At 37.7% G+C, this 25,741-nt stretch overlaps 5 protein-coding genes, 1 long non-coding RNA gene and 2 other non-coding genes across 19 annotated transcripts; 3 read left to right on the top strand and 5 right to left on the bottom strand.

Annotated features, from left to right (window-relative positions):
- Nucleotides 1–435: 435 nt before the first annotated feature.
- On the bottom strand, nucleotides 436–2,408 carry LOC133703741 (uncharacterized). Its single transcript, XR_009843935.1, has 2 exons — nucleotides 1,678–2,408; nucleotides 436–1,261 (listed from the first exon to the last, which is right to left on the bottom strand). It is a non-coding gene; the product is annotated as an uncharacterized LOC133703741 (long non-coding RNA).
- LOC133681218 (small nucleolar RNA SNORD24) lies at nucleotides 1,335–1,424 on the bottom strand. Its single transcript, XR_009836467.1, has one exon. It is a non-coding gene; the product is annotated as a small nucleolar RNA SNORD24 (small nucleolar RNA).
- Nucleotides 1,496–1,572, bottom strand: LOC133681249 (small nucleolar RNA R12). Its single transcript, XR_009836483.1, has one exon. It is a non-coding gene; the product is annotated as a small nucleolar RNA R12 (small nucleolar RNA).
- Nucleotides 2,409–3,110: 702 nt separating the features above from the next.
- On the top strand, nucleotides 3,111–8,581 carry LOC133702881 (glucosidase 2 subunit beta-like). 4 transcript variants are annotated; one of them, XR_009843809.1, is made up of 17 exons: nucleotides 3,112–3,436; nucleotides 3,552–3,671; nucleotides 3,914–4,009; nucleotides 4,112–4,351; nucleotides 4,543–4,769; nucleotides 5,361–5,453; nucleotides 5,565–5,684; nucleotides 6,117–6,444; nucleotides 6,525–6,629; nucleotides 6,724–6,825; nucleotides 6,910–6,967; nucleotides 7,065–7,133; nucleotides 7,390–7,477; nucleotides 7,952–8,013; nucleotides 8,095–8,146; nucleotides 8,218–8,353; nucleotides 8,453–8,581. XR_009843809.1 is itself a non-coding variant. In XM_062127243.1 (16 exons), exons 1-16 carry the CDS (start codon nucleotides 3,304–3,306, stop codon nucleotides 8,278–8,280), a joined length of 1,956 nt encoding a protein of 651 aa, XP_061983227.1. In that variant the 5' UTR covers nucleotides 3,112–3,303; the 3' UTR covers nucleotides 8,281–8,581. The 4 variants fall into 4 exon arrangements, 1 of the variants encoding a protein (XP_061983227.1); XM_062127243.1 differs by having other exon boundaries at nucleotides 8,218–8,581; XR_009843819.1 differs by lacking the exons at nucleotides 6,910–6,967; nucleotides 8,453–8,581 and having other exon boundaries at nucleotides 3,111–3,436; nucleotides 8,218–8,243.
- A 1,331-nt stretch (nucleotides 8,582–9,912) lies between these two features.
- Nucleotides 9,913–13,953, top strand: LOC133703237 (pyruvate kinase, cytosolic isozyme). Its single transcript, XM_062127730.1, has 3 exons — nucleotides 9,913–10,370; nucleotides 12,084–12,545; nucleotides 12,863–13,953. The coding sequence occupies exons 1-3, from the start codon at nucleotides 10,107–10,109 to the stop codon at nucleotides 13,673–13,675; spliced, it is 1,539 nt and encodes a 512-aa protein (XP_061983714.1). The 5' UTR covers nucleotides 9,913–10,106; the 3' UTR covers nucleotides 13,676–13,953.
- A 1,100-nt stretch (nucleotides 13,954–15,053) lies between these two features.
- LOC133703556 (E3 ubiquitin-protein ligase SIRP1-like) lies at nucleotides 15,054–17,567 on the bottom strand. Of its 3 annotated transcripts, XM_062128299.1 has the most exons (3): nucleotides 17,409–17,489; nucleotides 16,865–16,959; nucleotides 15,054–16,475 (listed from the first exon to the last, which is right to left on the bottom strand). In XM_062128299.1, exon 3 carries the CDS (start codon nucleotides 16,421–16,423, stop codon nucleotides 15,290–15,292), a length of 1,134 nt encoding a protein of 377 aa, XP_061984283.1. In that variant the 5' UTR covers nucleotides 16,424–16,475; nucleotides 16,865–16,959; nucleotides 17,409–17,489; the 3' UTR covers nucleotides 15,054–15,289. The 3 variants fall into 3 exon arrangements, with proteins under 3 accessions (XP_061984283.1, XP_061984178.1, XP_061984232.1); XM_062128194.1 differs by lacking the exon at nucleotides 16,865–16,959 and having other exon boundaries at nucleotides 17,409–17,567; XM_062128248.1 differs by lacking the exon at nucleotides 16,865–16,959 and having other exon boundaries at nucleotides 17,267–17,464.
- A 488-nt stretch (nucleotides 17,568–18,055) lies between these two features.
- On the bottom strand, nucleotides 18,056–22,733 carry LOC133703945 (uncharacterized). Of its 6 annotated transcripts, none has more exons than XR_009843992.1 (6): nucleotides 22,333–22,733; nucleotides 22,006–22,199; nucleotides 21,252–21,576; nucleotides 20,964–21,065; nucleotides 20,063–20,158; nucleotides 18,690–18,714 (listed from the first exon to the last, which is right to left on the bottom strand). XR_009843992.1 is itself a non-coding variant. In XM_062128729.1 (5 exons), the coding sequence occupies exons 1-5, from the start codon at nucleotides 22,462–22,464 to the stop codon at nucleotides 18,679–18,681; spliced, it is 792 nt and encodes a 263-aa protein (XP_061984713.1). In that variant the 5' UTR covers nucleotides 22,465–22,733; the 3' UTR covers nucleotides 18,056–18,678. The 6 variants fall into 6 exon arrangements, 2 of the variants coding, with proteins under 2 accessions (XP_061984713.1, XP_061984763.1); XR_009844007.1 differs by having other exon boundaries at nucleotides 20,964–21,092; XR_009844003.1 differs by lacking the exon at nucleotides 18,690–18,714 and adding an exon at nucleotides 20,333–20,435.
- A 118-nt stretch (nucleotides 22,734–22,851) lies between these two features.
- LOC133704222 (RGS1-HXK1-interacting protein 1) lies at nucleotides 22,852–25,626 on the top strand. Of its 2 annotated transcripts, none has more exons than XM_062129107.1 (8): nucleotides 22,852–23,158; nucleotides 23,340–23,406; nucleotides 23,507–23,584; nucleotides 24,246–24,298; nucleotides 24,435–24,571; nucleotides 24,656–24,720; nucleotides 25,109–25,167; nucleotides 25,302–25,626. In XM_062129107.1, exons 1-8 carry the CDS (start codon nucleotides 22,985–22,987, stop codon nucleotides 25,359–25,361), a joined length of 693 nt encoding a protein of 230 aa, XP_061985091.1. In that variant the 5' UTR covers nucleotides 22,852–22,984; the 3' UTR covers nucleotides 25,362–25,626. The 2 variants fall into 2 exon arrangements, with proteins under 2 accessions (XP_061985091.1, XP_061985017.1); XM_062129033.1 differs by having other exon boundaries at nucleotides 22,853–23,158; nucleotides 25,272–25,626.
- The last annotated feature ends 115 nt before the right edge of the window (nucleotides 25,627–25,741 follow it).

Genomic DNA, 25,741 nt, shown 5'->3' on the forward strand with positions numbered 1-25,741 from the left:
AAAATTATTCCTAAAATATTATAATAAGTGTTATCATAGTAAGTGTTGAGAATTTTTTTTTCTTAATAATTTATATATATTTTAAAGTATTAATTATCCTAAAATACAAAAACATCCTTTTAAATCATTTTTCCTCGTAAAATTACTGACTTCATTGTCTTCAAGTCTTCTTGATTAAGTTTGTTTTTACATGTACTTGAATTTTTACCATTAATTTGATGCTTCTTGATAAAAAAAAATTACTTCTTGAACATCTTGATTAACCATTATTCATAAACTAAATAACTTATTACTAAAACATTCTAGGTTTTGGGGCGTCATCACTTTTTTTAATGGGATTGAATTGAATTTTTTTTTGGTGTCGGGGAAATATTAGCAGTGATGGGAATGGCAAGAGTAGAAGAAGATTAGTTGCTTCTGGTTAGCAAAACAACATTGAATTCTCAACTTGTCAAGGCATTAACGTTTTTCAAAAACAGCGATGAGAACAAAAGCAGTTACAGTAAACAGGGAAATCAATGAATCTTAGTTCTGGCATCAGTGAAGCTCTCCATAACGCATTCTAAACCGACCCTCGGTAAGTTTCTAGCAATACCCATTTCGTATTCTTCTTTCCATTTGGTTTCTATATTCGATTTCCAGTCCATGTTTTCTTGTCAAGTTCTTGGTAGTTTTTTTTCTGTTCTTTATACTTCAATGAGGTAAATCAAGTTTTGAATTGCTCGAGCTCTATTGGGGTTGTCAAGTCTCCTTGTTTTGTTGCGAGGCAGGTGCTCCATGCTAACAAGCTAACTTCGTATATCTGTATGTATGAACCCCAGGATTAAGATGCTAATTTCCATCCACTAAATGATGAAAATAAAACCCTTCCAGTCCAATTCTAGGGAAGCCAAACTAAACGGTGCGGGAGCCTTTCATTTTGGGAGTTGGAGCCTTAAATTATGGATTCGTTCGGCTGATCTGGCTGCCGAGGACAATATTCAGGAACCTAGCATCGATTCCTGTTGATCAATGCAGGGAAAGACAACTCATATGAAGAACTTTTAACTTGTATTCTACTTCTTGTGAGGAATGAGAAAATAGTATAAATTCGAAAATCAATAGATTCATCTGCACCATTTAAAAGGTGCCATTTTTTCTTGAATGAAGCTAAAATAACAGTAAAAATGGCTTGCCTTTCCTCTGGTTATCCATCCATACAACTGTCCTCCTCCTCTTCTTCGTCGTCGTCATCCGCTGGCAAGATTAGACCAAAACCACCCTTGCAGCCAAAAATCAAAATCAGGTAAAATCGGCCAGTTTCAGTATTTAAGATTAACAGAAAAACAGATCAGGGCCTCAGAGATCTTGGTGGATAAGAATCATCAAATGGAATTATTTATAACTCCATCAAGAGTAGCAAATATTTTCTTACATCACCGGCCCCCAAATATTAATGCTAATAATAATCGTAATAATTAAAAACAGAAAAAAGTGCTTGAAGATGATGATGAGATCGTGTCAGAAGTAGCTGGTTGTGTAATCACAGTATAAATCAGTGGGAATCCGTCTGATTTTTATCATCATCCATCAATCAATTAATCATCCATCATCATCATCAAACCAAAATTTTAAATTTGAGACAGATCAAAGAAGAAAAGAGGAGAACAAGATCAAAATATAATAAGATGTATCTACCTTGTCACCAACAAACCCTAAAAACAATTTCTTCAAGAGAAAAAATGGACAGTCGGAGCTAAAGGTAGAAAATGCATGCATGTATATACATACAGATATACATCACTATTGCCTGACGATAGATTCTTTGGCCAATAATCTATTGATTAAGACCAAAGAATTGCAATATCAGGCATGTATGCTAAACCTAAGAGAAGATGCAGAAAGTGTTATCCTGGTTAGCCCCGCTGCTGCTTCTAGTTCTGCTGCTTCTCTTGTTATATATAGCTGAGAGTTAAGAGGGAGGGGCACGGAAAACCCTAATCCAAGAACCCCCGGGGGCTGTTGCAGCCGCTACATATGGGCCTTATCTAGGGGGCCTACGGCTCTTCTTTTTATACGGAATGGGCCGTGTGCTGGGCTAATTTCAACTTTCAACCTCACTTCAAATTTTAAATTTGTTTTTTAAAAATTATTAAATTAATCCAAATATTCGTATTAATTAAAAACTAAAAATTAGCGCATCCATTTATTAAACAAAATATTTTAATATTTAATTTAATAAATATTTTCTTGTAATTACATATAAAATAATTTTTAAATGACGACAATAGTGAAAAAAAAGTGGTGGTGACTTTATGAATATAAAATATTTTCTTGCAAATAAGATATTAACTATAGTTTTTTTATTATGTAAATTATTTATTTTCAAAAAACAAACATGCTAAGATATGAAAATATTCGTGTAAAATATATTTCACACAAAAAAAGAAGCACCCCTAAGGTAGTAATTTCTTCCCTGTCTCTCCATGGCTCTAAATGAAGACCCAGTATGCTTGTTTCTCTTACAAAGTAAACAGGCTTTAGATAGTGAGTGCAAGGAGGATGAACTACTCTCCCTCTCTCTCTAGAGGGAAAAAAAGAAAAAGAAAAAGAAAAAGAAAAAGAAATGAGAGATCGAGGGAGGGGGGGCATACAAAGCGAGCTCTCGGCCGGGCTGCAAAACCTCCCAGTCTTGTCAACCGGTGGCATGTGAATGGTAGAGGAAGAATGGGCCGTATGTTGTTGTTGTTGTTGTTGTTGTTCTTGTCCTTCTTGTTAGTGGGTGTGAAATTGAGGCTACCAATCTGACATTGCCTTGCTAGTAGTAGTTGTAGTAGAATAATAATGGTAATAGTAACGAGACGAAGAAGAAGAAGAAGGGTTGAAGAAGAAGGAATTGTAATGGGTTTTGTAACAGCCTAAAAGTGAGCTTCCCTCCATTTCCACCTCCTCCTTTTCTTCTTCTTTCTTCTCTGCTCTCCTCTCACTGAAATGGATAATGATATTTTATTTTATTTTCCAATACTTTCGTCATTTTCAATATTATACATAATTGCCATTAATTAATAAGGTTGTTAGATAGTAATATAAAATAAAATATAAGGAATGGAGACAGCGTCGTTTTCGCATCACTCATCAACTCCTTCCCTTCCCTGCCTCTGCCATCCATCGTCCTCCGTCTATGATTCCGAGCTCACACAATAATTGATTACTCTCTCTCTCTTCTCCTCTCACACTCAGAGTCAGAATCTTCTTGCTTTGCTGTTCGATACACAGAGAGGGTAACGAATATATAATAACAATAATAATAATAAAAAAGAAACAATGAAAGGAGAGAGCAGCAGCAGCTTCTTCATATTATTTCCTCCGATTGTTTATGCACTCTTATGTACCACAGCTTCCATTGCTACATCAGCTGTTGTTCCAATTGACCCTTTTCTTGGAATCCCTCCTCAAGGTCACTCCTTCCTTTCTACCCCATCTTTCTAACCTTTCTGTTGTTTTTCGATTTGTTTTCTAACATCATCATCATGCTGAGATTTTTTTTTTATTTATCTTTTTGGGATGCCCAGATGGGAATTATTACAAGACATCATCACCTACTATAAAATGTAAAGATGGATCCGCTACTTTCACCAAGGCTCACCTCAATGATGACTTCTGTGATTGCCCTGATGGTACCGATGAGCCTGGTCTGTTTCTCTTGCTTCTTCTTTCATGTCTTTCGTGCCTTCACACAGCTTCCCATTGTAGCAATTGGGCATTTCTTCTTTTTCTATTTTCTATTTTCCATTAAAAGTTTGTCTTGATACTTGTAGATATCTCATTTAGCCCCCTTTTGAAGAAAAAACAATAAAAGGAACTTGCTTTTCTCAAAAAATACTGGTATATTCTTACCTTTTCTTTTACTATATATCTTATGGATGCAATGCAGGCACATCAGCATGCCCCGGTGGGCAATTCTATTGTAGAAATGCAGGGCATGATCCCGTTTTCTTATTCTCTTCCAGAGTCAATGATGGCATCTGCGGTAAGCATATGCTACATGTAAACAAAATAATAATAAGTGTATTGTTATACTCTCTCTCTCCTTTTCTTCCTTGTAGTTTGTATTGACTGCCTCATAATGTAGATTGTTGTGATGGGAGTGATGAGTATGATGACCAAGTTAAGTGTCCAAATACATGCTGGGAAGCTGGCAAAGTGGCAAGAGATAAATTGAAGAAAAAGATTGCTACATATAAGGAAGGGGTTGCGTTGAGAAAAAAAGAAGTTGAACAAGCAAAAATAGCATTCGCCAAAGATGTGGCTGAACTATCCAAGCTAAAAAATGAGGAGAAGATACTAAAAGGGCTTGTTGAACAGCTTAAAGGTGTAGTTTTTCTCCATGTTGTACTGTTGTACTGTTGTACTTTAAGTCTGCTAGGCTTGTTGAAGAAGATTTGAGCATTGTAAACATAGATAGACTGACATATCTAACAACACCTGCGTGTTTCTGTACGTTTCTTCACGTGTGGGGTTAACAATTGTGTGAATGTTCTTCTGCTTCTCCTCCCCATGTAGAGCTTAAAGAACAGATAGAGAAGACAGAAGAGAAAGAACGTTTGCAGAAAGAAAAGGAAGAGAAACAAAGGAAAGAAGCTGAAGAAAAGGTCAATGGGGAAAAAAGTGCAGTTAAGGGGGGAGCTAACCTAGAAAAAGGCCACGCTGAGGAGAAAATCGACAATGAAGACAAAGATATGGAAAACCATGATGAAATTGGTGTTTTGGATGATTCTCCTGCATATCAGGTCTGACTGTTTGTCTCATTTTGATGTTCATCATTCATCAACCTTTATGTGAGCATGCACACATTCAGACTCTCATAATTTGTCGAGGATGTTTAAAGTGCTTTTCTTTATAACATCTTCTAAAAGCATATAGGAGTGGTCTGAACAAGTAGATATCCGCATTCCTTGCCTGCTCAGCAATTCTCTTCCAAACTTAATTACTCTGCTGATAAACTGATCAAATTAGCCCATATAAAAATTGAAAGATGCATCCCAATCTTTTTCTCTGCATTTGCATATCCATTACATATTTTGATGCAGAAGTTCTAAATTCACTGACGCCACCATCATTTTAATTTTTTTTTAAGACATAAATTAAAAAAATGAGCTAGAAATATCGAGGCTTGATTTGATAGAAAAGTTAATAGGTTTATTCCTACTATTGCAAAGAGGTTTCTCCAATACCCTTAAATGTTCCATTTGTTTGAATGAGTAAGGTATCCCCATGTACAAAATGCTTGCTGAAAGATGACTGACTTGTTTTGAAGAAATTGATATGCTCATAAGTCAATGCTGTAGCTAATTCTGTTTAAGTTTTGTAATCTCTAATAGGATGTTGTGGACGAGTTTGCTGATCATGGAGCTGAAGATGAAAGTGGTTATGCTTCCAAAATTGAAGGATCTCCAGATAGCAAAGTGGAGAAGGTAAAAAAGAGTGCATTTGTACACATTTACTACTCCTGGAAAGTGGTGCTACACTGTCTTGGCAGCTTAGTCACTGTCAAAAATATAACATGCCATTCCTTGTTAATACAGCATGAGGGACAAGAGGATGAAGAGCCTGTCACCACAAAAATCAAGGATGAGTCTACACTTGTGCCTGAAACTGGCCATGATGTTGGAAATGAGGTGTCTCATGCTCAACCTATGGAAGAGGTAAGCCCCACACCCCACACCCCACCCCACCCCACCCCTAGCTAATGTAAAAAAGAGTAGTGTCATGATACTTATCCTGTTCCCATATTTTGTTGATTGGGGATTCATATATCAAGCTTTAGCTCTTCCTTTGACCTTCTCACATAGGGGTTAGTACAGTTCTTGGCTGGTTCATTTATAATTGCATTTTAATGAGGGGTTCACCATAGAATCACCCTTTTCCTGGATTTTTTTGTACACCATTCCTTAAGTTCTCTAGAAAAAGTTTAAAATATACAACCAGTAGTTGGTATTACAGTCTTGCATAAGGCATGATAATCCTCTTGTCCCTCATCATGCTTTTGTTGATTGATGATTTGCTTATGGCATGATAATCCCATGAAGCTCACCATCTTGACTACCTTTGGTGGTTTCTCTAAATGCTGTCTTCAGGAGAAGGATGAATCCACTGATGCAAAAGGATTGTCAAAGGAAGAGTTGGGCCGCCTTGTTGGATCTCGTTGGACAGGAAATTCAGAGAAGCAAACTGAGGAAGTTAGGGATACAAAGGACAACAACCATGGAGACCATGAAGAGATGGCCCATGACACACATGATGAGAAATATGATGGCTATGCTTCAGAAACTGCTGATGAAACTGGCAAGGATGATGATGTTGATGGAGAAGATGATGTAGATGAGACTTATGAAGAGGAAGTTCGCGATGATGTTGATGATGCTCCTTATAAATCTGACTCTGATGATGAAGTTGAATTTTCAGGTTTGCAACTGTTTGTTGCCACTGCCTTTTGTGCTCAGTTGTTTTTATTTAAGGAGCTGATATTAGGTACTTGTTGTCAGATACAACCTTCCCAGGTAATCCATCTTGGTTGGAGAATATACAGCAAACCTTTAGGAGCATTCTACAAGCCTTTAAATTATTCCAAACTCCAGTGGATAAATCAGGTCAATTTTAAAACACTATGTTACTATTGAATAACTTAATGTTGGAAATGAATGGGTGAAAATCAGGTCACCAGTTACCTTTTGACTTCTATAGAGGCTGCTCGTGTACGCAAGGAATACGACGAGTCCAGTGCTAAGTTGTCTAAAATACAGTCAAGGATATCAAGGCTGACACAAAAGCTCGAACATGATTTTGGTTAGTATTGACAAGCTGTACATGTATGCACCCCTGTGGCGTTAGCAGATTTCTATTAGTTAACTGTAAAGGTTAATATTTCAGGGACAGAGAAGGAGTTCTATTCATTCTATGATCGCTGTTTTGAGAGCAAGCAGAACAAGTTCACAACCTTGCTTCTGCTAGTTTATATTCCTTTTCTGTTTCAGTTGTGATCACTGATTTATCTTACCTTTTGACAATTGAAATTCACACCTCAGGTATGTTTACAAAGTCTGCTCATTCAAACAAGCTTCCCAGTCAGAGGGCCACTCAACAACTCGTTTGGGGTAATGTGTCTATGGAATTCCTTTTGTTCTTTAACTAGAAATCTCCCTGCCTCCTTCATATATTATGGGATCATCTGGAAAAAAATCATGCATCGTTATGCTTTTCTAGGGATGCTGTCAACATTTTGTTTATTCTTTCATTTAACCTGGATATCCATGGGAGAGATGAACCTAAGCATCTTATTCTTTTGGGTATTGATTAGCTTACATGGTATTTATTTTCTCTGTACCTGATAATTTCTTTCTTTTGGGTAAGGCGCTGGGAGAAATTCGAGGACTCATACCGAGTTATGGTCTTTTCAAATGGGGATAAGTGCTGGAATGGGCCTGATCGAAGTTTGAAGGTATATACACTTTCATGCTGAATCATGTTACGGAAAAATTCAATTGCTGTGAACTTGATGGGCATAATTACTTTCTTTCGATTTTTTAATGACGTCCAGGATAAAGAAAATAAGGAAACAAGTAATCCAATTGCTGTAAACGTGTTGGGCATAATTCCATGCTAGTTGAAAGGGAAAAAAAAAGTTCTGACTTCATTTCATCTCTTAACTTCATTTTATATTTCCTTTCTTTTCTCTCAACGTCTTAAATTGCTATGCAAACTGTAATGAAAGTGAAAGTGAAACTGATATGAACTTCTGTCAATGAAGATAATTTGTTTTTTCCATTTCTCTCTAGACGTTAAATTCACACTTGGATTGGTGTCAATATTTACTTTTGACCTAACAAGAGGTGCGAGGCAAATAGAAATAAAATACAATGAAGAAAAGACTCATTGCCTTGTCTTGATATCTGTGATTTATGTCCTTTTACAGGTCAGGCTAAGATGCGGACTGGATAATGAGGTTACAGATGTAGATGAACCAAGCCGTTGCGAGTAAGGACCTGTTTATGCCCTTTCTTGTGTGTGATCATATGCTTTATATTGCTGGCTAACCCTTTAAGCTTCCCATGCAAGGTATGTGGCATTGCTATCTACCCCAGCCCTTTGCATAGAAGGAAAGCTTAAGGTAGTTGAACTTTTTAAGAATGAAACTCTTACTTTCTGCATTGAACATTCTGATGGATTTGAATGTGACAGGAACTGGAAAATAAACTAGAGTTGATGAACAAAGAACAGCCACGGAGCCATGATGAACTTTAACTTGCCTGGATGAGTTCACCACAAACATTCTAGAGGATGCTGATCGCTTGAAAACTCATCTATTCATTTTTGGGTTGGTAGTGAGAAATTTTGAGCGGTATTAGTACAGTGCTCCCGAATTTTTTTCTATTCTGGATCACACCTTGTGTAACATGTCGACTTCATTGTGAAGGTTCGGTCGAGGCATGGGAGCAATCATGACGAAGTCTGGCAGGTTAAACTAATGATAAATATAGTGACACTTTTATTGAACTAAGCTTGGATCATTAGTACAATAATAGAGAGCATTTATGTTGCCCTAGCAGTGGCTTTTTATTTTTTATTTTGTGCCATGGAAGTGCCAAAATCCATGCAGTCATAACACAAGGGCGACGCAAAGGACAGGACAGCCGTGCCTGAAACTCACAAATCATGGTGTCCGTGATGCACAAGGATGGTTAGGATTTGTGATTCCATGCAACTCCAGCTGTTCTCAGCAAGACCCTATACAGGATTCCACTATTGATCCCTATGATTTTCTTCATTATCATCACTTTCGAGTTTGGTGTCTTTTGTTTATGATACGAGTAAAACTAAAGCACGCATTTCTTTCAACCTCGCATGAGTTATGATCAAATACCATCTCTGGTTTTGGAGATTGACCATCACTGTTAAATTAAATAAAGCATGGTGGGGTAAGGATGACCGTTGAGGTGAGACCAGATGAATAAAAAATCAAAGTAAGAGGCATTGACCCCTTTTGTGGTTCAAACGGCCAGCAGTTTTTGATGACATCTGCCACCCTCGCTGCCTACAGATTGAGAATTAGATGTTGTGCGGTGCTTGTGCTTGGATTGATGTCCTGTCCCTCTAATCTATGTCTTGTCTCTCTCTCTCTCTCTTCCTTTGTTTACTTTTCGCAGTGTCCTAGGGCCAGTTTGGTTTATGGGAAATTACACACAGCTTGTGCTTCGGGTCGTTACTAATCAAGCACGAGGGCAAAAGGATGTATTGGTTGAGTGATGCCAATAGAGCCATGAAAAAACAAAAGAAAAGGTAAGTGGCCTAACCCTCTGAATCGTGACTATTGTGAAAGTCAAATGGAATTGGAATAGTAGATCCATTCCTTTTCTTTTGTTTTTCATATCCGTGGATTTCTACCCTCCCCTGTCATTTGATTAATTACAAGGAAATGGATGAACGTTCCCTCGTGAATCAAACTCACTCCCATCTACGTCCATCAGAATCTGCTGATCAAATCACATAAACTCACTGCATGGTTGGTTTACATCCACTCTTGAAGAGTAAATGATTTAATCCAATGAAGGAAAAACTTAAATCGTGAATTGAAAACATCTTAAGTTGGATTGAGCTAGTGTGGGAGAGAGTCCTTTAAAGCAGAAGCTAGCAAGAGGGAGGGGGAGGGTGGCAGAAGCAGCCGATAGTTTTGTACATGTGATAACCAAATTTCTATGGGCGTGACTGTCACCTACCAAAGGGCAAAATCATGCCCTACACCAGCGTACAAATCAAACCACACACACACCCTTAACAAAAAAGAAGATATTCCTAATCTTGTCTTGCTTCTCAAGATAGATATATTATGATCCTCCCCTTTCTTGGTCTCTTCATTTATAAACAAATAATTAAATAATCTTGCCAAACAACCCTTCCAAGAATAAAAATAAAAAAAATCCATAAATCCACTTCTCTCTCTATTTGTTATTTCTATATATATATACATATAGTTAGTGTGTAGTATTGGGTAAAACACGCAACACAACCACAGAGAGAGAAATTCCTAAAACTTCAAGTCCTAAATTTGTTCTCCTCCTCCTGACAAATAAATGACGCCCAGCAACGGTGGAGGAGATGCAGTGTCAGCAGCAGCAGGAGTTATGGAGATGAGGCCGAAGACCAAGATCGTCTGTACTCTGGGACCTGCATCAAGATCTGTCCCTATGATCGAAAAACTCTTGAGGGCTGGCATGAACGTCGCTCGCTTCAACTTCTCTCATGGATCTCATGAGTATCATCAAGAAACCCTTGATAATCTCAAGGCCGCCATGGTCAATACTGGCATTCTCTGTGCTGTCATGCTTGACACCAAGGTTTTCTTTTTCCCATCTGGGCTTTTCATTTCTTCTACCTTATTACTTGTTTCTTGTCTGATTCTGCTGTTTTCTATTTATTTACGAAACTGGTTTTTATTTGTCTGATCTTGTGATTATTTTCATTTCTGATCCTTTTTTTTTGGGAATCTGTTTAATTGTTTGTTTGATTCTGTGCAAAAAGGTTGTGTATGTCTGTTTCTTCCTTGTTATATCTCTCCTTTTGTACCCTTACACCGTCATTCATATCCTTTACTTTCTTGTAATTTTGGGTGCCAAAGTTTGGAGCTTTTGGTCCATTTGGATTTTGTCTTTTTCTATTCTCAAATCTGTTTTGCTGTTTTTGGTTTTCCCGAATTTGAGTTAAGAGAACATTTTGACCTGTTTATTTCAGTACTGAACCGAAAACATGAAAGAAATATCACACCTGATTTTACTGTGTGTTGATTTCTCTTAGTTTTGCTCCAATAAAGCTCTCTTTATACATGGAATAGGTCAAAATGTATATTTCTGACCCGTTCTTACACCTTTGGCTCAATAGAAAACTATGGAAGATAGATGCTTTTTATTTCGATCACAGAAATTAACAAACTAAGTTGCGCCAATTGGGTCTTAACTGAGTTTACTTGCTGCGCTGCAGCTTTCAAGTACGGACTGATAAATGGCTGAATCATGTCTGTAGCAGCCTTTTTCATCAGCTACTTTATCTTTTTTTGGCTATGGTGTTTCTCTAAAGTTTGTGGGGCTTGTTCATGTACTAATTAAATGGTGGAGATCATTTTATGTTTTTCTCAACAATATTTGTAGCGAAGGGATATTATTCTTTCAATCATGTTCTCTCTCGGATTTTAAAAGAGTGTGCCATATTTTAGTAGCAAGCAGATTGTGCTTCCTCGGTCAACGCTAGGGTAAAAATTGGTTCAAGATTCATATAATCAACCCCAACTAGTTTGGGACAAGGGCTTTGTTGTTGTTGTTTTGCGAAAAACTTCTTTTAACTATGGAAGTTGTTATTCCATTCTAGTCAACGCCTGACTATAAAAAATAACCCATGGCATATGACTGATAATAATTGGTTTTTTTGGGGTTATATCCTCTATGAAGCTGCTAATTATGCATTACTAATCAATTTCTTGTTTGTGATACGGAATATAAAGTGGAACTTCATAATGCAACTGTTTTGGCAACTTTGTTCATCCTAAATTATAAGTGGAGGTTAGGCTCTTACTAGTAATTGTCTTTAGTAGTACACCAGTAAAAATCAAATAGAATGAAGCTAAATAGAGCATGAAGCATCATCCGTAAAGAGCAAATGTTCTTTTGCATGTAATCAGCCATTCTAAACTCGTTTTCATTATTCAAACTCTTCACATCTAAGAAAGAAATTGGGGGCAAGGGCCAGACAGAATGCTGTTATTAAAGATAGAATACAGGTTTAGTGTTAATGCATCCAAATCCTAAATGAACCGGTATGGACATATTGCACTAATGGTTTTATATTTTTCTCAAAGATAGTAGAAAACTTTGATTTTATTTTATCAGTAACACTTTGTGCTAACCTACTTATTTATTCATTTGTATGTTCACCTCGTGCTAACTAAAGCTGCTTATCATTTAGCCATTTCTAGGGTCAAGTTTCAGTTCCAAGTCAGGCTCTTTGTTTAAAATTAATAGGTTTAAAAACAGCACTTATTTTGTTCATTTTGTTCACAGGGACCGGAGATTCGTACTGGTTTCCTGAAGGATGGGAAACCCATCCAGCTCAAACAGGGTCAAGAAATCACCATATCTACTGACTATAGCTTAAAGGGTGATGAGAATATGATTTGCATGAGCTATAAAAAGTTGGCCGTGGACGTCAAACCTGGAATGGTAATACTTTGTGCAGATGGCACAATATCATTTACAGCATTATCCTGTGATACAAAAGCTGGTTTGGTTCGATGTCGCTGTGAGAATTCTGCAACTCTTGGTGAGAGAAAAAATGTTAATCTCCCAGGAGTTATAGTGGATCTTCCAACCTTGACAGAGAAGGACAAGGAAGATATATTGGCTTGGGGGGTTCCCAATAAAATTGATATGATTGCTTTATCTTTTGTTCGTAAAGGCTCAGACCTTGTGGAGGTTCGGAAGTTGCTTGGAGAACATTCTAAGAACATCCTTCTCATGTCCAAGGTATGTTGATTACATTAAGACAGAAGAAAAAAATTTCTACCTGGTTTTATTGGCAGTCAGAACCAGGCATTTACGCTAGCATGTGTACTTTTCACTATTTTGCTTGGTATGAGTATGTATTGTTTGTTAGCCAAACCTTACTAGGAGATAGAATCCATGCGAGCAACTTGTAGAAAAGGTCATCATCTACATTTAAATTTTGAGCTAATGCCTACGAAATAATTGTTCTAAAATTAAACACTTGTCTTTGTTGCTTAGATGATTGCTTTATGATGTTTTATTGTCATTTTATTTTTCCTTTGAAACTTTTTTGGTAGGTTGAAAATCAAGAAGGAGTGGCAAATTTCGATGATATTTTAGCAAATTCAGATGCATTTATGGTGGCACGTGGTGACCTTGGAATGGAAATCCCAATTGAAAAAATTTTCCTTGCTCAGAAAGTGATGATCTACAAGTGCAACATCCAAGGAAAACCAGTTGTCACTGCAACACAGATGTTGGAGTCCATGATCAAGTCCCCCCGACCAACTAGAGCAGAAGCCACTGATGTTGCCAATGCAGTTCTTGATGGTAGTGACTGTGTGATGCTGAGTGGTGAAACAGCAGCTGGAGCTTATCCAGAACTTGCTGTTCGGACCATGGCCAAAATATGCATAGAAGCTGAAAACACGCTTGATTATGGAGATGTCTTTAAAAGGACTATGGAACACTCACCTGTGCCCATGAGCCCATTGGAGAGTCTGGCCTCATCTGCTGTTAGAACTGCCAATTCAGTAAAAGCATCTCTTATACTGGTTTTAACCAGGGGAGGAAGTACTGCAAAACTGGTGGCTAAATACAGACCGGGCATACCCATTTTGTCCGTGGTTGTCCCAGAGATTCAGACTGATTCCTTTGATTGGTCATGCAGTGATGAAGCTCCTGCAAGGCATAGCCTTATATTCCGTGGGTTGGTGCCGGTTTTATATGCAGGATCTGCTAAAGCCTCAAATGCTGAGACAACAGAAGAAGCTTTGGATTTTTCCCTTCAACATGCCAAGGGGAAGGGACTATGCAGGACTGGGGATCCCGTGGTGGCTTTGCACCGGGTTGGAACTGCATCTGTTATCAAGATTATAACAGTGAAGTGATGACTGGGTACACTGACCTTTTTGTTCTACTTTCATTTTTTTTTTTTGGGGGGGGGGCGGTCTCATGAATATGGACGGAAAGGATGCTTTTAATAATGCTGGCTGGTTTCATTTTTTCCTTTCCTTTTCCTCGGACCTTTTCTTTTCTAGGACTGAAAGAAACTCGATTATTATTTATGCTGTTTTGTTGAGCTCATGGTATGAAACTTGTATCCTCGAGCTACAATTTGGTTGCTAGAAGTTTTGATCTTATGGAACCCTGTTATTTGTTTTGGCCATGGAACCAAATTGTTGTCATATGATATTGTTTGCATGCGGAATGTTATGAAGTTCGACCTTCAAGCATTGAGAGTATGGATCATTTACTTGAAAACTACTCTCTTTCTGAACCACAAAAGGTGTACTGCCTTTTGGATGGAGATGCTAGCTCCCATAAGTGCTAACAATTCTGAAGTTCTTGGACATTCTTCAATTTATTTCGTTGTATTGAACTACAAGTTGGCTTCCATCTTGGCAAAATTTATCAAGAGATGCTTGTGTCTGAATACTTCAAGAGTGAGTAAACTGCCAAATCTGTCACGGGATCCGTGACCCGACGAGTGGAAGCTCCTTCCGCCCAAAAGAAGACTTCTCCTACACCTTTCTAGAAATTGGAATTCGGAATAAATAAAAAACTCCATGGTCCGTACATATAGAGATTGCTATAATTCAAACAGAATATTGAACAAGAGGCAATTCACATGGGTTTAACGTATGCTAGCAGGAAAAAGAGGACGGGTTCCAGCGTGTAATTGAAGTGGTGGACCATCTCCTTGTCTCGGCCAGATCTTTCCAGCCTGATAATCCACCCCTTTGATTTTTTCATCATGTACCTGGCAAATCAACTCAGACAATGCTTAGCTTGAACTGATACATAATGTATTTAAAAACCTTCATCAAGTCACACCCCTTTTTATTTTAAAGCTCAAAAGAGAAATTGTTTTCTATTTCGTCAAGTTCAACATGATTGGGAAAACCAACACGCCTTGCAGTTTGTAGTTCATGTGACCAAGTCATGGCCTATTTTCAAAAAGCTTTGGCTCCGTTTGGTTATTTATGCCTTTAGGACGCGGTGCTGCCGAAAAGGATCATATTGATGCTTTTGATACGAAAATGTCAAAAGCACCTGCACGGCTTTTTACACAAACAAAGACTATCTACAAAGAGCCCGTTGTATATCATATGGCTCCCTTCTTATTGATTACTACCATTTTCAAACAAGAAGAAAGAAACTCCACTAGAGCCATTAACAAATAACAGTGCACTTGAGCCATTCATTGACTGGGCTAAAGAAATCAATAACACTATGTCATTCAAGTTAGTCCATTCACTCACCGGGGAAAGAAAACCAACGCTGCTATTGAGCCATTCAAAATAGTTTTCGAAATAATTACACAAGTGAAACAGCAGAAAAATAAAGATTTTCATGAAGGCAAAAATCTACAAAAACCAGAGAGATTGAAACACAATTTGTTCTTCCGAGATCCAACCTTCAGTAAGATGCTATGTACATAAGCAAAGGCTTCAAGTAACATGGAGAGCAAGAAGCTAATATGGCAAGTTCAGAAAATATATTCAATTCTCATCTGTTTGAGAAGTGCTTCCAGGTGCATTCGCTGGAGAGGATGGATGGTTTCCACCAGATTGCGAACCCGATGAAGATGAAAACAAGCTATTGAAAGGCCATGGAAAGGAAAAACTTCTCCCATTTCCACTTCTTTCTTCCCTGTCTCCCTCTTCAACACTAATTCCATGACTAATATTACTTTCACTATTAGTATTCTCAAACTCCCTCCGATCACTGCTATTTCTAGCTCTCTCAGAATCAAGCTTGGACTCATCAGCAGGCAACTGATGCCTGCAAACTGGACAGGAACTATGAAGCTCCAGCCATGGCAATATACAGCCACTATGAAACTTGTGCTTACATGGCATTTCCCTTGCCTTGGAGCCAATCTCAAAATCATCCAAGCACACTGAACACTGCAAAGGCTCCTTGATGATCACAGTAGGCAATGCTTCAACGGCTTCCTTTTGAGCTGGCAGAGTTCCATATCTATTGGGATCATTATCTGCCAAGTGCTGCAATAACAAATCCAAGCCAGGTCCAATGAAATAATCACCGAATGACCCAATTGGATTTTGATTCTGGTTTTCATCATTGTTTGAATCATAAGAACCCTGAACAATAATATTTTGATTAAAAGGATTGATCAAAATGACACGCTCTCTGTCCCTGTCCCGGTCCCTGTCCCTCTCCCCATCCCTATCTCCTTCTGAGTTCTCAGATTCTGATGCCAAAATTCCAGCACGAATTCCTTGAAGTAATTGCAGTATTGTAGCTGAACTTCTTCTGCTCCTCCTCCTCCTCCTTATGAATGATTCAATTTCATGCTCAAATTCAGTCTCTCCTCCAAGGTTTGCTTCACCATCATCATTGTCATCCTCACCTTCTTCATACTCCATCCTTCTAAGCCTTCTACGGCGACGAGAATTTCCCATCATGCCAAGCAAGATTGGAGCCCAAAGTGAGAGGGCACGATCAGATCCAAATTCAGAATCAGGAACCTGAGTATCCCCTGTGCTACTACTCATTTCTTCAATGAACCCACTTTGGCAAAAAGGGCATTTGATCTCAACTTCCATGACGGGATTCACCATTTGAGAGCACATATGGCACCAGTACCGTGCAGCCATTGCTTCCTCCATTTTTTTTTAATCTCCCTCCTTCACCAATAACCACAACCTTCTCTTAATGTCTCTGCCACAACCAAAGCAATAAATCAAATGCAAGTAAAGCTATGCACAAGCAAGCAACCAAATCAGTAGCCCATTTTCACAGGACAAATTAAATGAAAAAAAAAAAATCTTTCAGGGACGCACAGATGTAATACAGAAACACCACCATATGACATTATTCATTCTTAGGATAAAGCTCATGGTTTAGCAAAACCAAAGTACAAATTTCAAGATCTACAAAACACTGGTTATAAAACTAATCTCTGCCAAATGAAAAGTTTGAAAGAACCCATTAAAAAATTTGAAATTAGAAGATAAAGGGTTCATCTTTGAAAACAAAATTGTTGGGACAAGATCCCCACAAAGCAAACAAGTCAAACAAAAAGGAGATTATTAAAGAGATCTCCTTACCAATGAAAAATCAAAGGAAAACTCAGAAATCTCCAACCAACCAAACAAGAAAAACACCAAAATCACACGTGGTCTGTATTCCTCCTCCTCCTCCTCTTCAAGAAGAAATGATAGTTTGTTTTTTTTATGAGCAAAGGTTCTATGAGGGAAAAAAAATAAAATAAAAAAAGGCCGGTAAGAGGGAGGATTTATAAGAAGCCCGCAAATTTACGAGGCAGCACAAGGATCTGGAAAGATCGAGCATGAAGAAGGAACACAAAATATTATGTACATAGTATTGACCCAACAACATAACGAACTTTCAAAACATGGAAGTGGTCGACTTTGACACGCAAACACACAACACATTATATTACATTCATGTATGAATGAGAGAATCAAAGAAAGATTAGCGATTTGTACCCAAAATTAATTCTTTATTGTTGAATGGTAAAATTTGGTGAGGTGAAGAGAAGAATCAATCAATATATGTATTTCGTTTTGACTCTGAGGGGATGACAGAAGAAAAAATAAGAGTAAGGAGAAGGAGAAGGAGAAGAGCCACCTTAGATTGTCATTTGCCAATTTGTCATTGCCATGCTCCACAGACCAGGAGAGGACCAGACAATCTCAGTCATTTAATACGGCGCGGTTAATAGCACGATTCATCCTCTTGCTCTTCCAAGCTTATGGATTTGGTCCCTGTACTAATTCTTTTAATGAATTGAATCCTTCTAGCCTGATCCGTGTAGTGTCGACGTGAGTAATGATAAAAATAACTTGGTTGGAATCAGTGGATATGGGGCACATGGACTCACTCTGATTTTTTATTTTATTTTATTTAAAAAAAACGACTAAATAACTAATATTCAGTGGTGGTGATAACTTTTTTTTTTTGAGAAAATAAATAACATTTAGAAGATTAAATTGTTAAAATCATTAATACTTGATTTTTTTTTAGTTTACCGTAGTTATTCGGACCAGTTTGCGTGCACCTCGACTAATTTTACAGACCATAAAATTAATAATTATATAAACTTCCGGTGATCATCATATAAGCAATTACAAGATTCAAACTTAAAATCACAGAAAAAACAAATTTTTTAGTCTCAAGTTCTTATTACTAAACCAACGAACTTTTTATGTGCAGGAGAGGACAACTTTCAGCCTTTTATCTTAAATTAAAATTTTAAAATCATATTACACACAGCATTTATTTGTTGGCATAAATTAACTCATTTTAAACACGCACATGCGCGGACATATACACTGTCTGTGATCGCTGAAGCCGAGAAAACATCTACATAGATTATCTCCAATCCTGAATGAGAGTTGACGAACCCTCAAATCGATTCCAACTCTGAGTAATGAATTTTTATATAATGTTAATGAAAACTAGTGTCTCCAAAAATTGAACACCTTGAGATGAGCTAACCGATAATAATCCAATAAGATGACCCTGCGAATTTGAACACCCAGATCCTCCTCGCTCGCCTCATGCAAAACGGCACCCCTTACCTCGTGGAAGACCTAAATCCTTGTCAGGACCTTAGGACAACCCCAGTGCCAAATCCATACTCTCCCAGAAACTGCTCCTCAGGAAGCAAATCTGTCTTTGTGCCCCTCACAGAAGAAGCTCATCTTGTGGTCTTCTGAACTTTGGGATTGGCACCTATCCTCTCGAGAAGAAATGGCTGGAATAAAAAGCTGTACAGGTATCACCCCAGCATAAAAATAGCCGCATGCCCCAGCTCAAGGGAATTCTTTTAATTTTGAAAAAAATTAGTATGGGGAATGAATATGAAGCCATAATCTTCCCAAATCTGTAACGCGATTCAAACAGTTTGAGGCTTGCCTGTTGCACTCTCCTCCTGCAAAGCCTAAAACTAGTCAGAACCAACACAAAATAGCATACCATTAGACTGTTATTTAACAATCCAAGCAGCACGGGATAAGGAATTGAAAACTGGTAGTTCAATCACGAAAACAACTACAAAGGCAAAGCCGACAACTTAAAAACCATCTTCAGCATAAGACCATGAGTTTTGAGTATTGGGATTGGCCACTTCAGAGGATCATAACGGTATAATAACTTTCTTATGTGAAATGAGTTGACCCAACTCAGAAAATGTGTTGCATGAATGACCCGTAAGTGGTGTTAAGCTACGAATTGCCTATATGACATAGAAAACCCATGAAGCTCTAATTAGTGCGGAAAAAATATTTATTCTTAACACTTGGGCGCATGCAGCAGCACAGGCCCACAGCAAGCAAAGCCAGAGCATGAGTTGGCCTATCAAATATACATCATTGCCGTTTAGTAGTATAATAAAACTCTACAAATATCTCCTTTTGACCACACCTAAACTTGCATCCATTATAAGCCATCCACCCAATCAACACTTCTGGTGAATAATATATTTGAATCATGTCACTGATGCAAGCAAAATATATACAGAAGGGACAAAAGTAAGCAGAATATATAGGTGTGAAAGGGGCCAATGTTGAATCAGCCTAAACATCTGACAGTTAAATAAGGTACCCTGACTTCCCCCAGGCCCTCCCTTGGATTCTACCATCCAGCCGGGAATGGATCGAAGAGGACTATTGACTGGCTTAGACCAGATTTTTTTTCTACTCTAGAGAAGAAACAGGGGAAAATTTGTTGACAAAAGCCTAAACAAATTTCTCAGAATGTGCAATATACTATAGATATAAGAACTTGGAATGCTAAATACTAAAAAACCTCACCTCCACAAGTCCATTGCGATAGCTAAATGTACATGTAAAATAAAATAAAATAAAACTTCCAAGAGCTCAAATATATATATATATATATATATATATATATAAAGCAATTAGAACCATAAATCAAGATGAAACTGACAATGAAATCAGAAAACTCTAGACTTCTGGTTGCTAAGGCAGATGTAGCCTAAATTCTTCTTTCCATAGACAATTTAAGAAGCAAGGCATTCTAAACAGGATTGCAGCCTAACAAACTAAAGGCAGTACACTCCAGCAAAGTATTGCATGACATTTCCCAGACACCAGATTACATTACGTTGTCATCCAGTTAAAAGTTCTGATGCAGATGCCCTCTTCGAAGAAATTTGATAGGATTCTATTAAATTTCTTGCCAAAATTACTACATAATCCTTAAGGGCAGTAATTTGACTCTAAGTAAACATAATATAAGATGAACTTCCTTATACTTACATCTGCAGCTTGAAAAGCTCTGCGTATGGTCACCTTCACCTGAGAAGCTTCAGCACTAGAAGTAGATCCATTGTCACAAATGCCATAATTTTGATCCTATAATTAAATAAAAAAACCATGCAAATTCAGATACAATTTTTCATTCCTTACAATGTACAAGACAAAAGGACTATAAGAGTTGAAAAGAAAGAAAGAAAGAAAGAAAATGGATGTAAAAGCACAAAATTTCAAACAGTAAGAAATTCCAGGACTCTTTCTTTGAGGTGTTACAGTGGGGTTCGGTCATTGGAGTGGTCTAGCTATTTTTCTCATTATTTTTTTGTTCTTCACATAGCTCAGGCCCTGGATCCCTGCTTCCCTTTGGTCAATTTATCTGGAAAGAAAAGGAGTCCTCCCAGGTTAAGCTTTCAATTCACATGGTGGTTCTCAATATGGTTATGATGTCATAGAATGGCTTTGTCTCCAAATAAATATTTTATGTTACATAGCAGTGAGAGGATGCAAAATCATCTTTTTCTACATTGCCCTATATGCATTTCAATAGCCTCTATATGAAACGCCCTTAGGAGCTTTTAGGAGCCTGTGTGACTAGTGAACCCTATTCTTAAGTTCACCTTTCTATTCCCTTGAAGGATGCCTTCTCCATCACGCTGCGATCATTTATTCTCTTCCTCCTAATAACATATTCTTCTTTCAACTAAAACCAATCACATGTGGCATTAAATACTTTTACATGTGCATTAGAGATGCAGTAGTATTTGAACTCTATTTTCAATGCTTTCCTAAATTATTCACAACTATACTCAGCCGAGTCACTAATACATTCAAGACAACATATTAACCCTTCCAAATTTGGATGGAATGGCTATCATAATGCAGGGAAAAGAAAAGAAAAAGTTACCCTCTCCCTTCCTTCCATCAATGCACTTGCATCCAAAAAAGTGGATTAAAAGAGCCATCGTTTCCTTCCTGCCTTATTCCTCCAGCAATTTCCTCCCTTCCACTTGAACCAAAATCAGGCATAAAATGTCTATGGGCAAGTCATTTACGTCATAAAAAAGCATTATGCAAGATTAAAAGAAAAACATGATGAAAGCGAGCTTATATAGCAGTTGGAAGTGAAGATATCAAAGCCATCAATGGTAAGTTAAATAAGTAAAGAATGATATACGAATAAGGTATAGCTTACCCCCCGGAGACATTTGTTGTCTTGTCCGTCTTCAAAGAGAGATGAGTAATAAGCTGGATCATAAATGGAACCCCCTAAAACAACATCGGAATCCGAGCATTGTCTAGCTACAGCAGCAGGAGTTGTTGGACTGAGAAAACTACTTCTTAAATCAAAATCAGCTTCTTGAGGAGCCAAACTATCTATATAAGGAACGCCCAATCTGTAGATCTGAATCCATAACAATGAGGATGACAACCTCACTATAAAACCAATGATTTGCATTGCCAAAGTGAGTTTCACTGAAAAGACGAAGAACATTCCACGGTCGTCTGAGGAAATGTCCCTGCATACATAAGGCACAAACAGATAATGCTTTCAATTAATACACATGTTACAAAAGGAAGAATCTCCCCCATGCAGTCCTTAATTAATTATAATAATCCTAAAATAGAAAACCATAAAAAGAAAAAAGAAAAGAAAAGAAAATAAAATAAAATTAAGTAGATGTTGCTCGGTTCCTTGTTAGATCGCCATTATTGTTGGGCAATCAGCCTCAAAGGAAGAAACGGATAGGGGGTTGATCCCCTTTAAGTAACTGAGAAGATAGTTATGAACAGGAATGCGCGCGCGTGTGTGTCAGCAACAGAGTACTAATTTGTAAGGGGGAAAAATGGAAAAGAAATTATGTAATGGCCAAGCTGCTTGTTTAAACACCAGGTGAAGTAAAACTAGAGTAGAATAGAAAAGTGAGGTGAGAAAGGAAAGGAGGTACCAGATGGGGCGAGAGAAGAGGATGAACCAGGCAATGTCGATGAGAAGGGAGGAAAAAAGGAGGACAGCGTAGGTGCGTCCAAGGCGCTGACTGCTGCTCTCAATGGCAACGAGGGCGAACAAAGAGATAGCCAAATTAATGAGCAAGACGCCGTTGTACAAAGCTCCAAGGGATCCAATCAATGAGCAACCAATCTACATACATAATAAATTAATCAGTAAATTGGGATTGAAATAAATAAGAAGAAGAAAGATTTAGAGGAGAGAAAATGATAATGAGTTGTTGTTTTATTTTTTTGTAAGTTATAATTATTGGAAGAAGAAATACCTGAATGTAAATGAGAATTAGGGCCAAATGTTGGAGAGAGTCGTAATCGCGAAGCCAACTCTGAAACCAGTGTTTGAGGAGATGAGCGGCAGTACAACATCCGCCGCCGCCGCCGCCGCTACAAAACAACATCTCTGTCTCGTCCTCTCATACAAAATAGAAAATGATTTGATAATAGATATCAAATTGATGAATCGCAACAAGAAGAAGAAGGGGAAGGAGAAAAGGCGCCTTAGCCTTAAGCTTCATGGGCATCTATCTATCTTCTTCTTCCTTTGGTTTTTTTTTTTTTTTTTTTTAAATTTCGTCTGCTTTCTTTGGATCTATCTATCTATGCATGTATGTTACAGTTACTAACATCCTTTCCTGATCTTGCATAACAGCAAAACAAAGACAGCAACATTTATTGTTATTATAATTATAATCTTCACTCTTCAGGTTAGCTGTGTTGTGGCGGAATGGGCTTGGGTTGGGCTTTCTCCTATTATTGGGCTTCATGCTTTATCAGTCCCTACTGACCCACCCACCCCATCCATCCATCGTCTCATTTTTACGAGTGCGACCGCGTCACAGAGGCTGGAGGATCGACTGAGAGAGAGGGAGAGAGCGCAGGCAGACAGCTTAAGGTTTGATCGGAAGAGAAAGAAGAGGGATGGGTGAGGAAGGAGATGATAGTAATAATAGTAGTAGTAGTAGTAGTCGTAATAGTAGCAGCTGGGAAGTAATGGAGGATCTGCAGCGAACTGTCAAGGAATCTAAGGATTCTGCAATTCGCTCCGCTCTTTCCTTCCAACAATCCTCTTCTTCCCATCTTCGCTCCTTTCAGGCAATTCCTTCTTTTATTTACAAACCATTATCATATATTCTAATCTACGTTTATCCTCCCTTTTCTTTTCTTCTTTTAACTACATTTATTAATTAATCACTTCCGATTATTCGTCTTCCTAAATAAAGAAAATAATTCCCATCATATGCTTAGTAGATTGATGATTGACATTGCTTTGCAGGACCATGTACCAGAAGCCATTTCAAAGTTCAACTCTTACGAAAATACTTTCTTCTCCAAAGTTAAAGGTTCCCTCTTCTTTTTTGTTCATAATGACACTTTATTTAGCACAACAAACACTATCTCTCTTAAATCAATATGCTTTCTACTTAATTTTGTTATTCTCAGAGGAGTTGCTCACTGCCAAGGACCACCCAGCTGCTGCCATTGGACTTACTCTCACTGCCGGACTCTTCCTCATGCGAGGTCTCCTCTTCTTTTCCACTCCTCTACCTATCCTACTCAATCTTGTTTCTCCTTTTTTTTTTCATAATAACTAGCAGGCAGAGTTTAATGTATGCCTTCCTTTCTTTTAGCTCTCTCTACCTTCTTTTAATACCTTTTAGAATCCTAAATACACGCAACCTGAATCACATTCAGTCCTTTTTTATTTTTCCATCTTCTTGCAGCCCCTCAAAATATTTTTACCAAAGAAAATGATGATCTTGTGTCTTTGTCCCATAATCTCCCACTACTATATAATATATAGATCATCCTATGTGCCAAAATCAGGGATAGTCCTAGTGGAAGCCATTTCACATCCTGGGCTTCATTCTATATTAGAAACTGCATAATCTAAGTGTTGATTTCACCCAACTCTTTGATAATAAAAGGAAATTTTTTTTTTTGGAAAAAAAAAAACTTATAGCAATTTATTCATTTAACTTAAGGAGACATATATATAGCTCATTCAAGACTGGTTCGTACACTTCAATTCAAACGATCCTATTACTGCCACAAAAATTATAGTGCTTGCTTTTGCTTTCGCTTGATCATCCTTTACAATCATATAATATAAAGCATATATTTTGTTCCCTACTGGCTACTGCACCATAATATGAGCTGACATTTGAGGAGTTTTGTGCAGGGCCAAGAAGGTTTTTGTTTCGGAATACATTGGGTCGGTTTCGAAGTGAGGAGGTATTTACCCACTTCATTTTAACTTGGTTACCATGTAAAATAAAAACCCTGAGATCCTAGGTTATGTATTCCAATTAAAACTTAAAGGTTGCTTCTCATGTCTCGGATATGTTGTCATCTGTCTGTACATGTGCAGGCACAATTTCTAAGAGCAGAGAAGAATGTAAAAGAATTCAGCTTTTCTGTTGATTTAATGAAGAAGGAAAGCAGAAAACTGCTTGAAAGGGCATCTCTTGCTGAAAAAGAAATGAAAAATGGCCACACTGAGCTCCTGTAATGTGACTTTGTGATCTCTTATATGCTGCCATACTTTCATTAGTTATCTCAGGGTTGTTTATTCAATGCTTATATCTGTAGGGATACTGGGATTCAAATTCAGCGTCTTGCTAAATCAGTTTACAAGGTTGAAACCAAAACTGCAGGTCTGGATGCCAAAGACTTTCTCATTTTTCTTTGTTATGTCATAGAGTTGAGAACTGTGACCAGTCCTTGGGGCATTCTTTTCAGTTTTATAAGTGATGGGTATGTGTTCGGTAATGAGATTTTTCCACTGAATTGTCATGGTGAAAGATAGGAAAAATCTCCTATGGTCGTGACCTGTTGGCTGTCAGAGATTAGCTATATTTAAAATGATAGCAGGAAAACGTTGATTTTTCAAGTTGAAGCATGGGGCACTCATGACCTTCGTGAGTTGCTTGTTATCCATCAAGCATCAACTAATTAGCGAAGATTAAGTCATCAAGTCCAATATTCATCACATTTTAAAAAATTTCCTTATGTTTGATTCTAGTTTTTGTGATTTTGCATTAGATTTGATGGATGGACTACGAGAAATTCCTGGCAGGGATGCTTTGAAACTTCGAGCTGAGGCAAGTCTTGACAATTCTCATTTGATAATTCTATCTTTTGATGGTGTTTGTATGTTCACCTGATTGATAACCATGTTGAAGGTTCTCTATCTTATATTGATTAGGTTGCTTCTATGACCTCCCTTTTGAAGCAGCAAAGGGCTGTACTTGACAAGCGGATCATGAAGATTTCAGAACTAGGAATTCCTGTTTGATAGCTTAGAATGATGCTGAGGTTGAAAATTCTCGACTCCTGGATTTTGCTTATTTCCCTCTTTTCATTATGCTGCTGCTGTTCTCAAATTTTATAATGCAACATAATGTGTTTGTGATGTAATGTGTTTGTGATGTAGAAGAGAAGGTGGGCTTTGTATTCCAGCATTCAAACCCCCTTACTCCTGCTCACAACTTGAACAGCCACAAATCCAACTTATGGTTTTTTTTCGTCCTGCAATGTCAAATACCAAAACATTTGTTTTACCTGGAGATTCTCAAATTCCATTTTATTTCCTGTTATTCAGTTCTCATATCTGCACATGATATGGTTAGTCATTTATTCATGGATTGACACATCTACTGGTAAAATATTTAGTAA

Source organism: Populus nigra, chromosome 1 (assembly GCF_951802175.1).
Source record: "Populus nigra chromosome 1, ddPopNigr1.1, whole genome shotgun sequence".
NCBI classification, from domain to species: domain Eukaryota; kingdom Viridiplantae; phylum Streptophyta; class Magnoliopsida; order Malpighiales; family Salicaceae; genus Populus; species Populus nigra.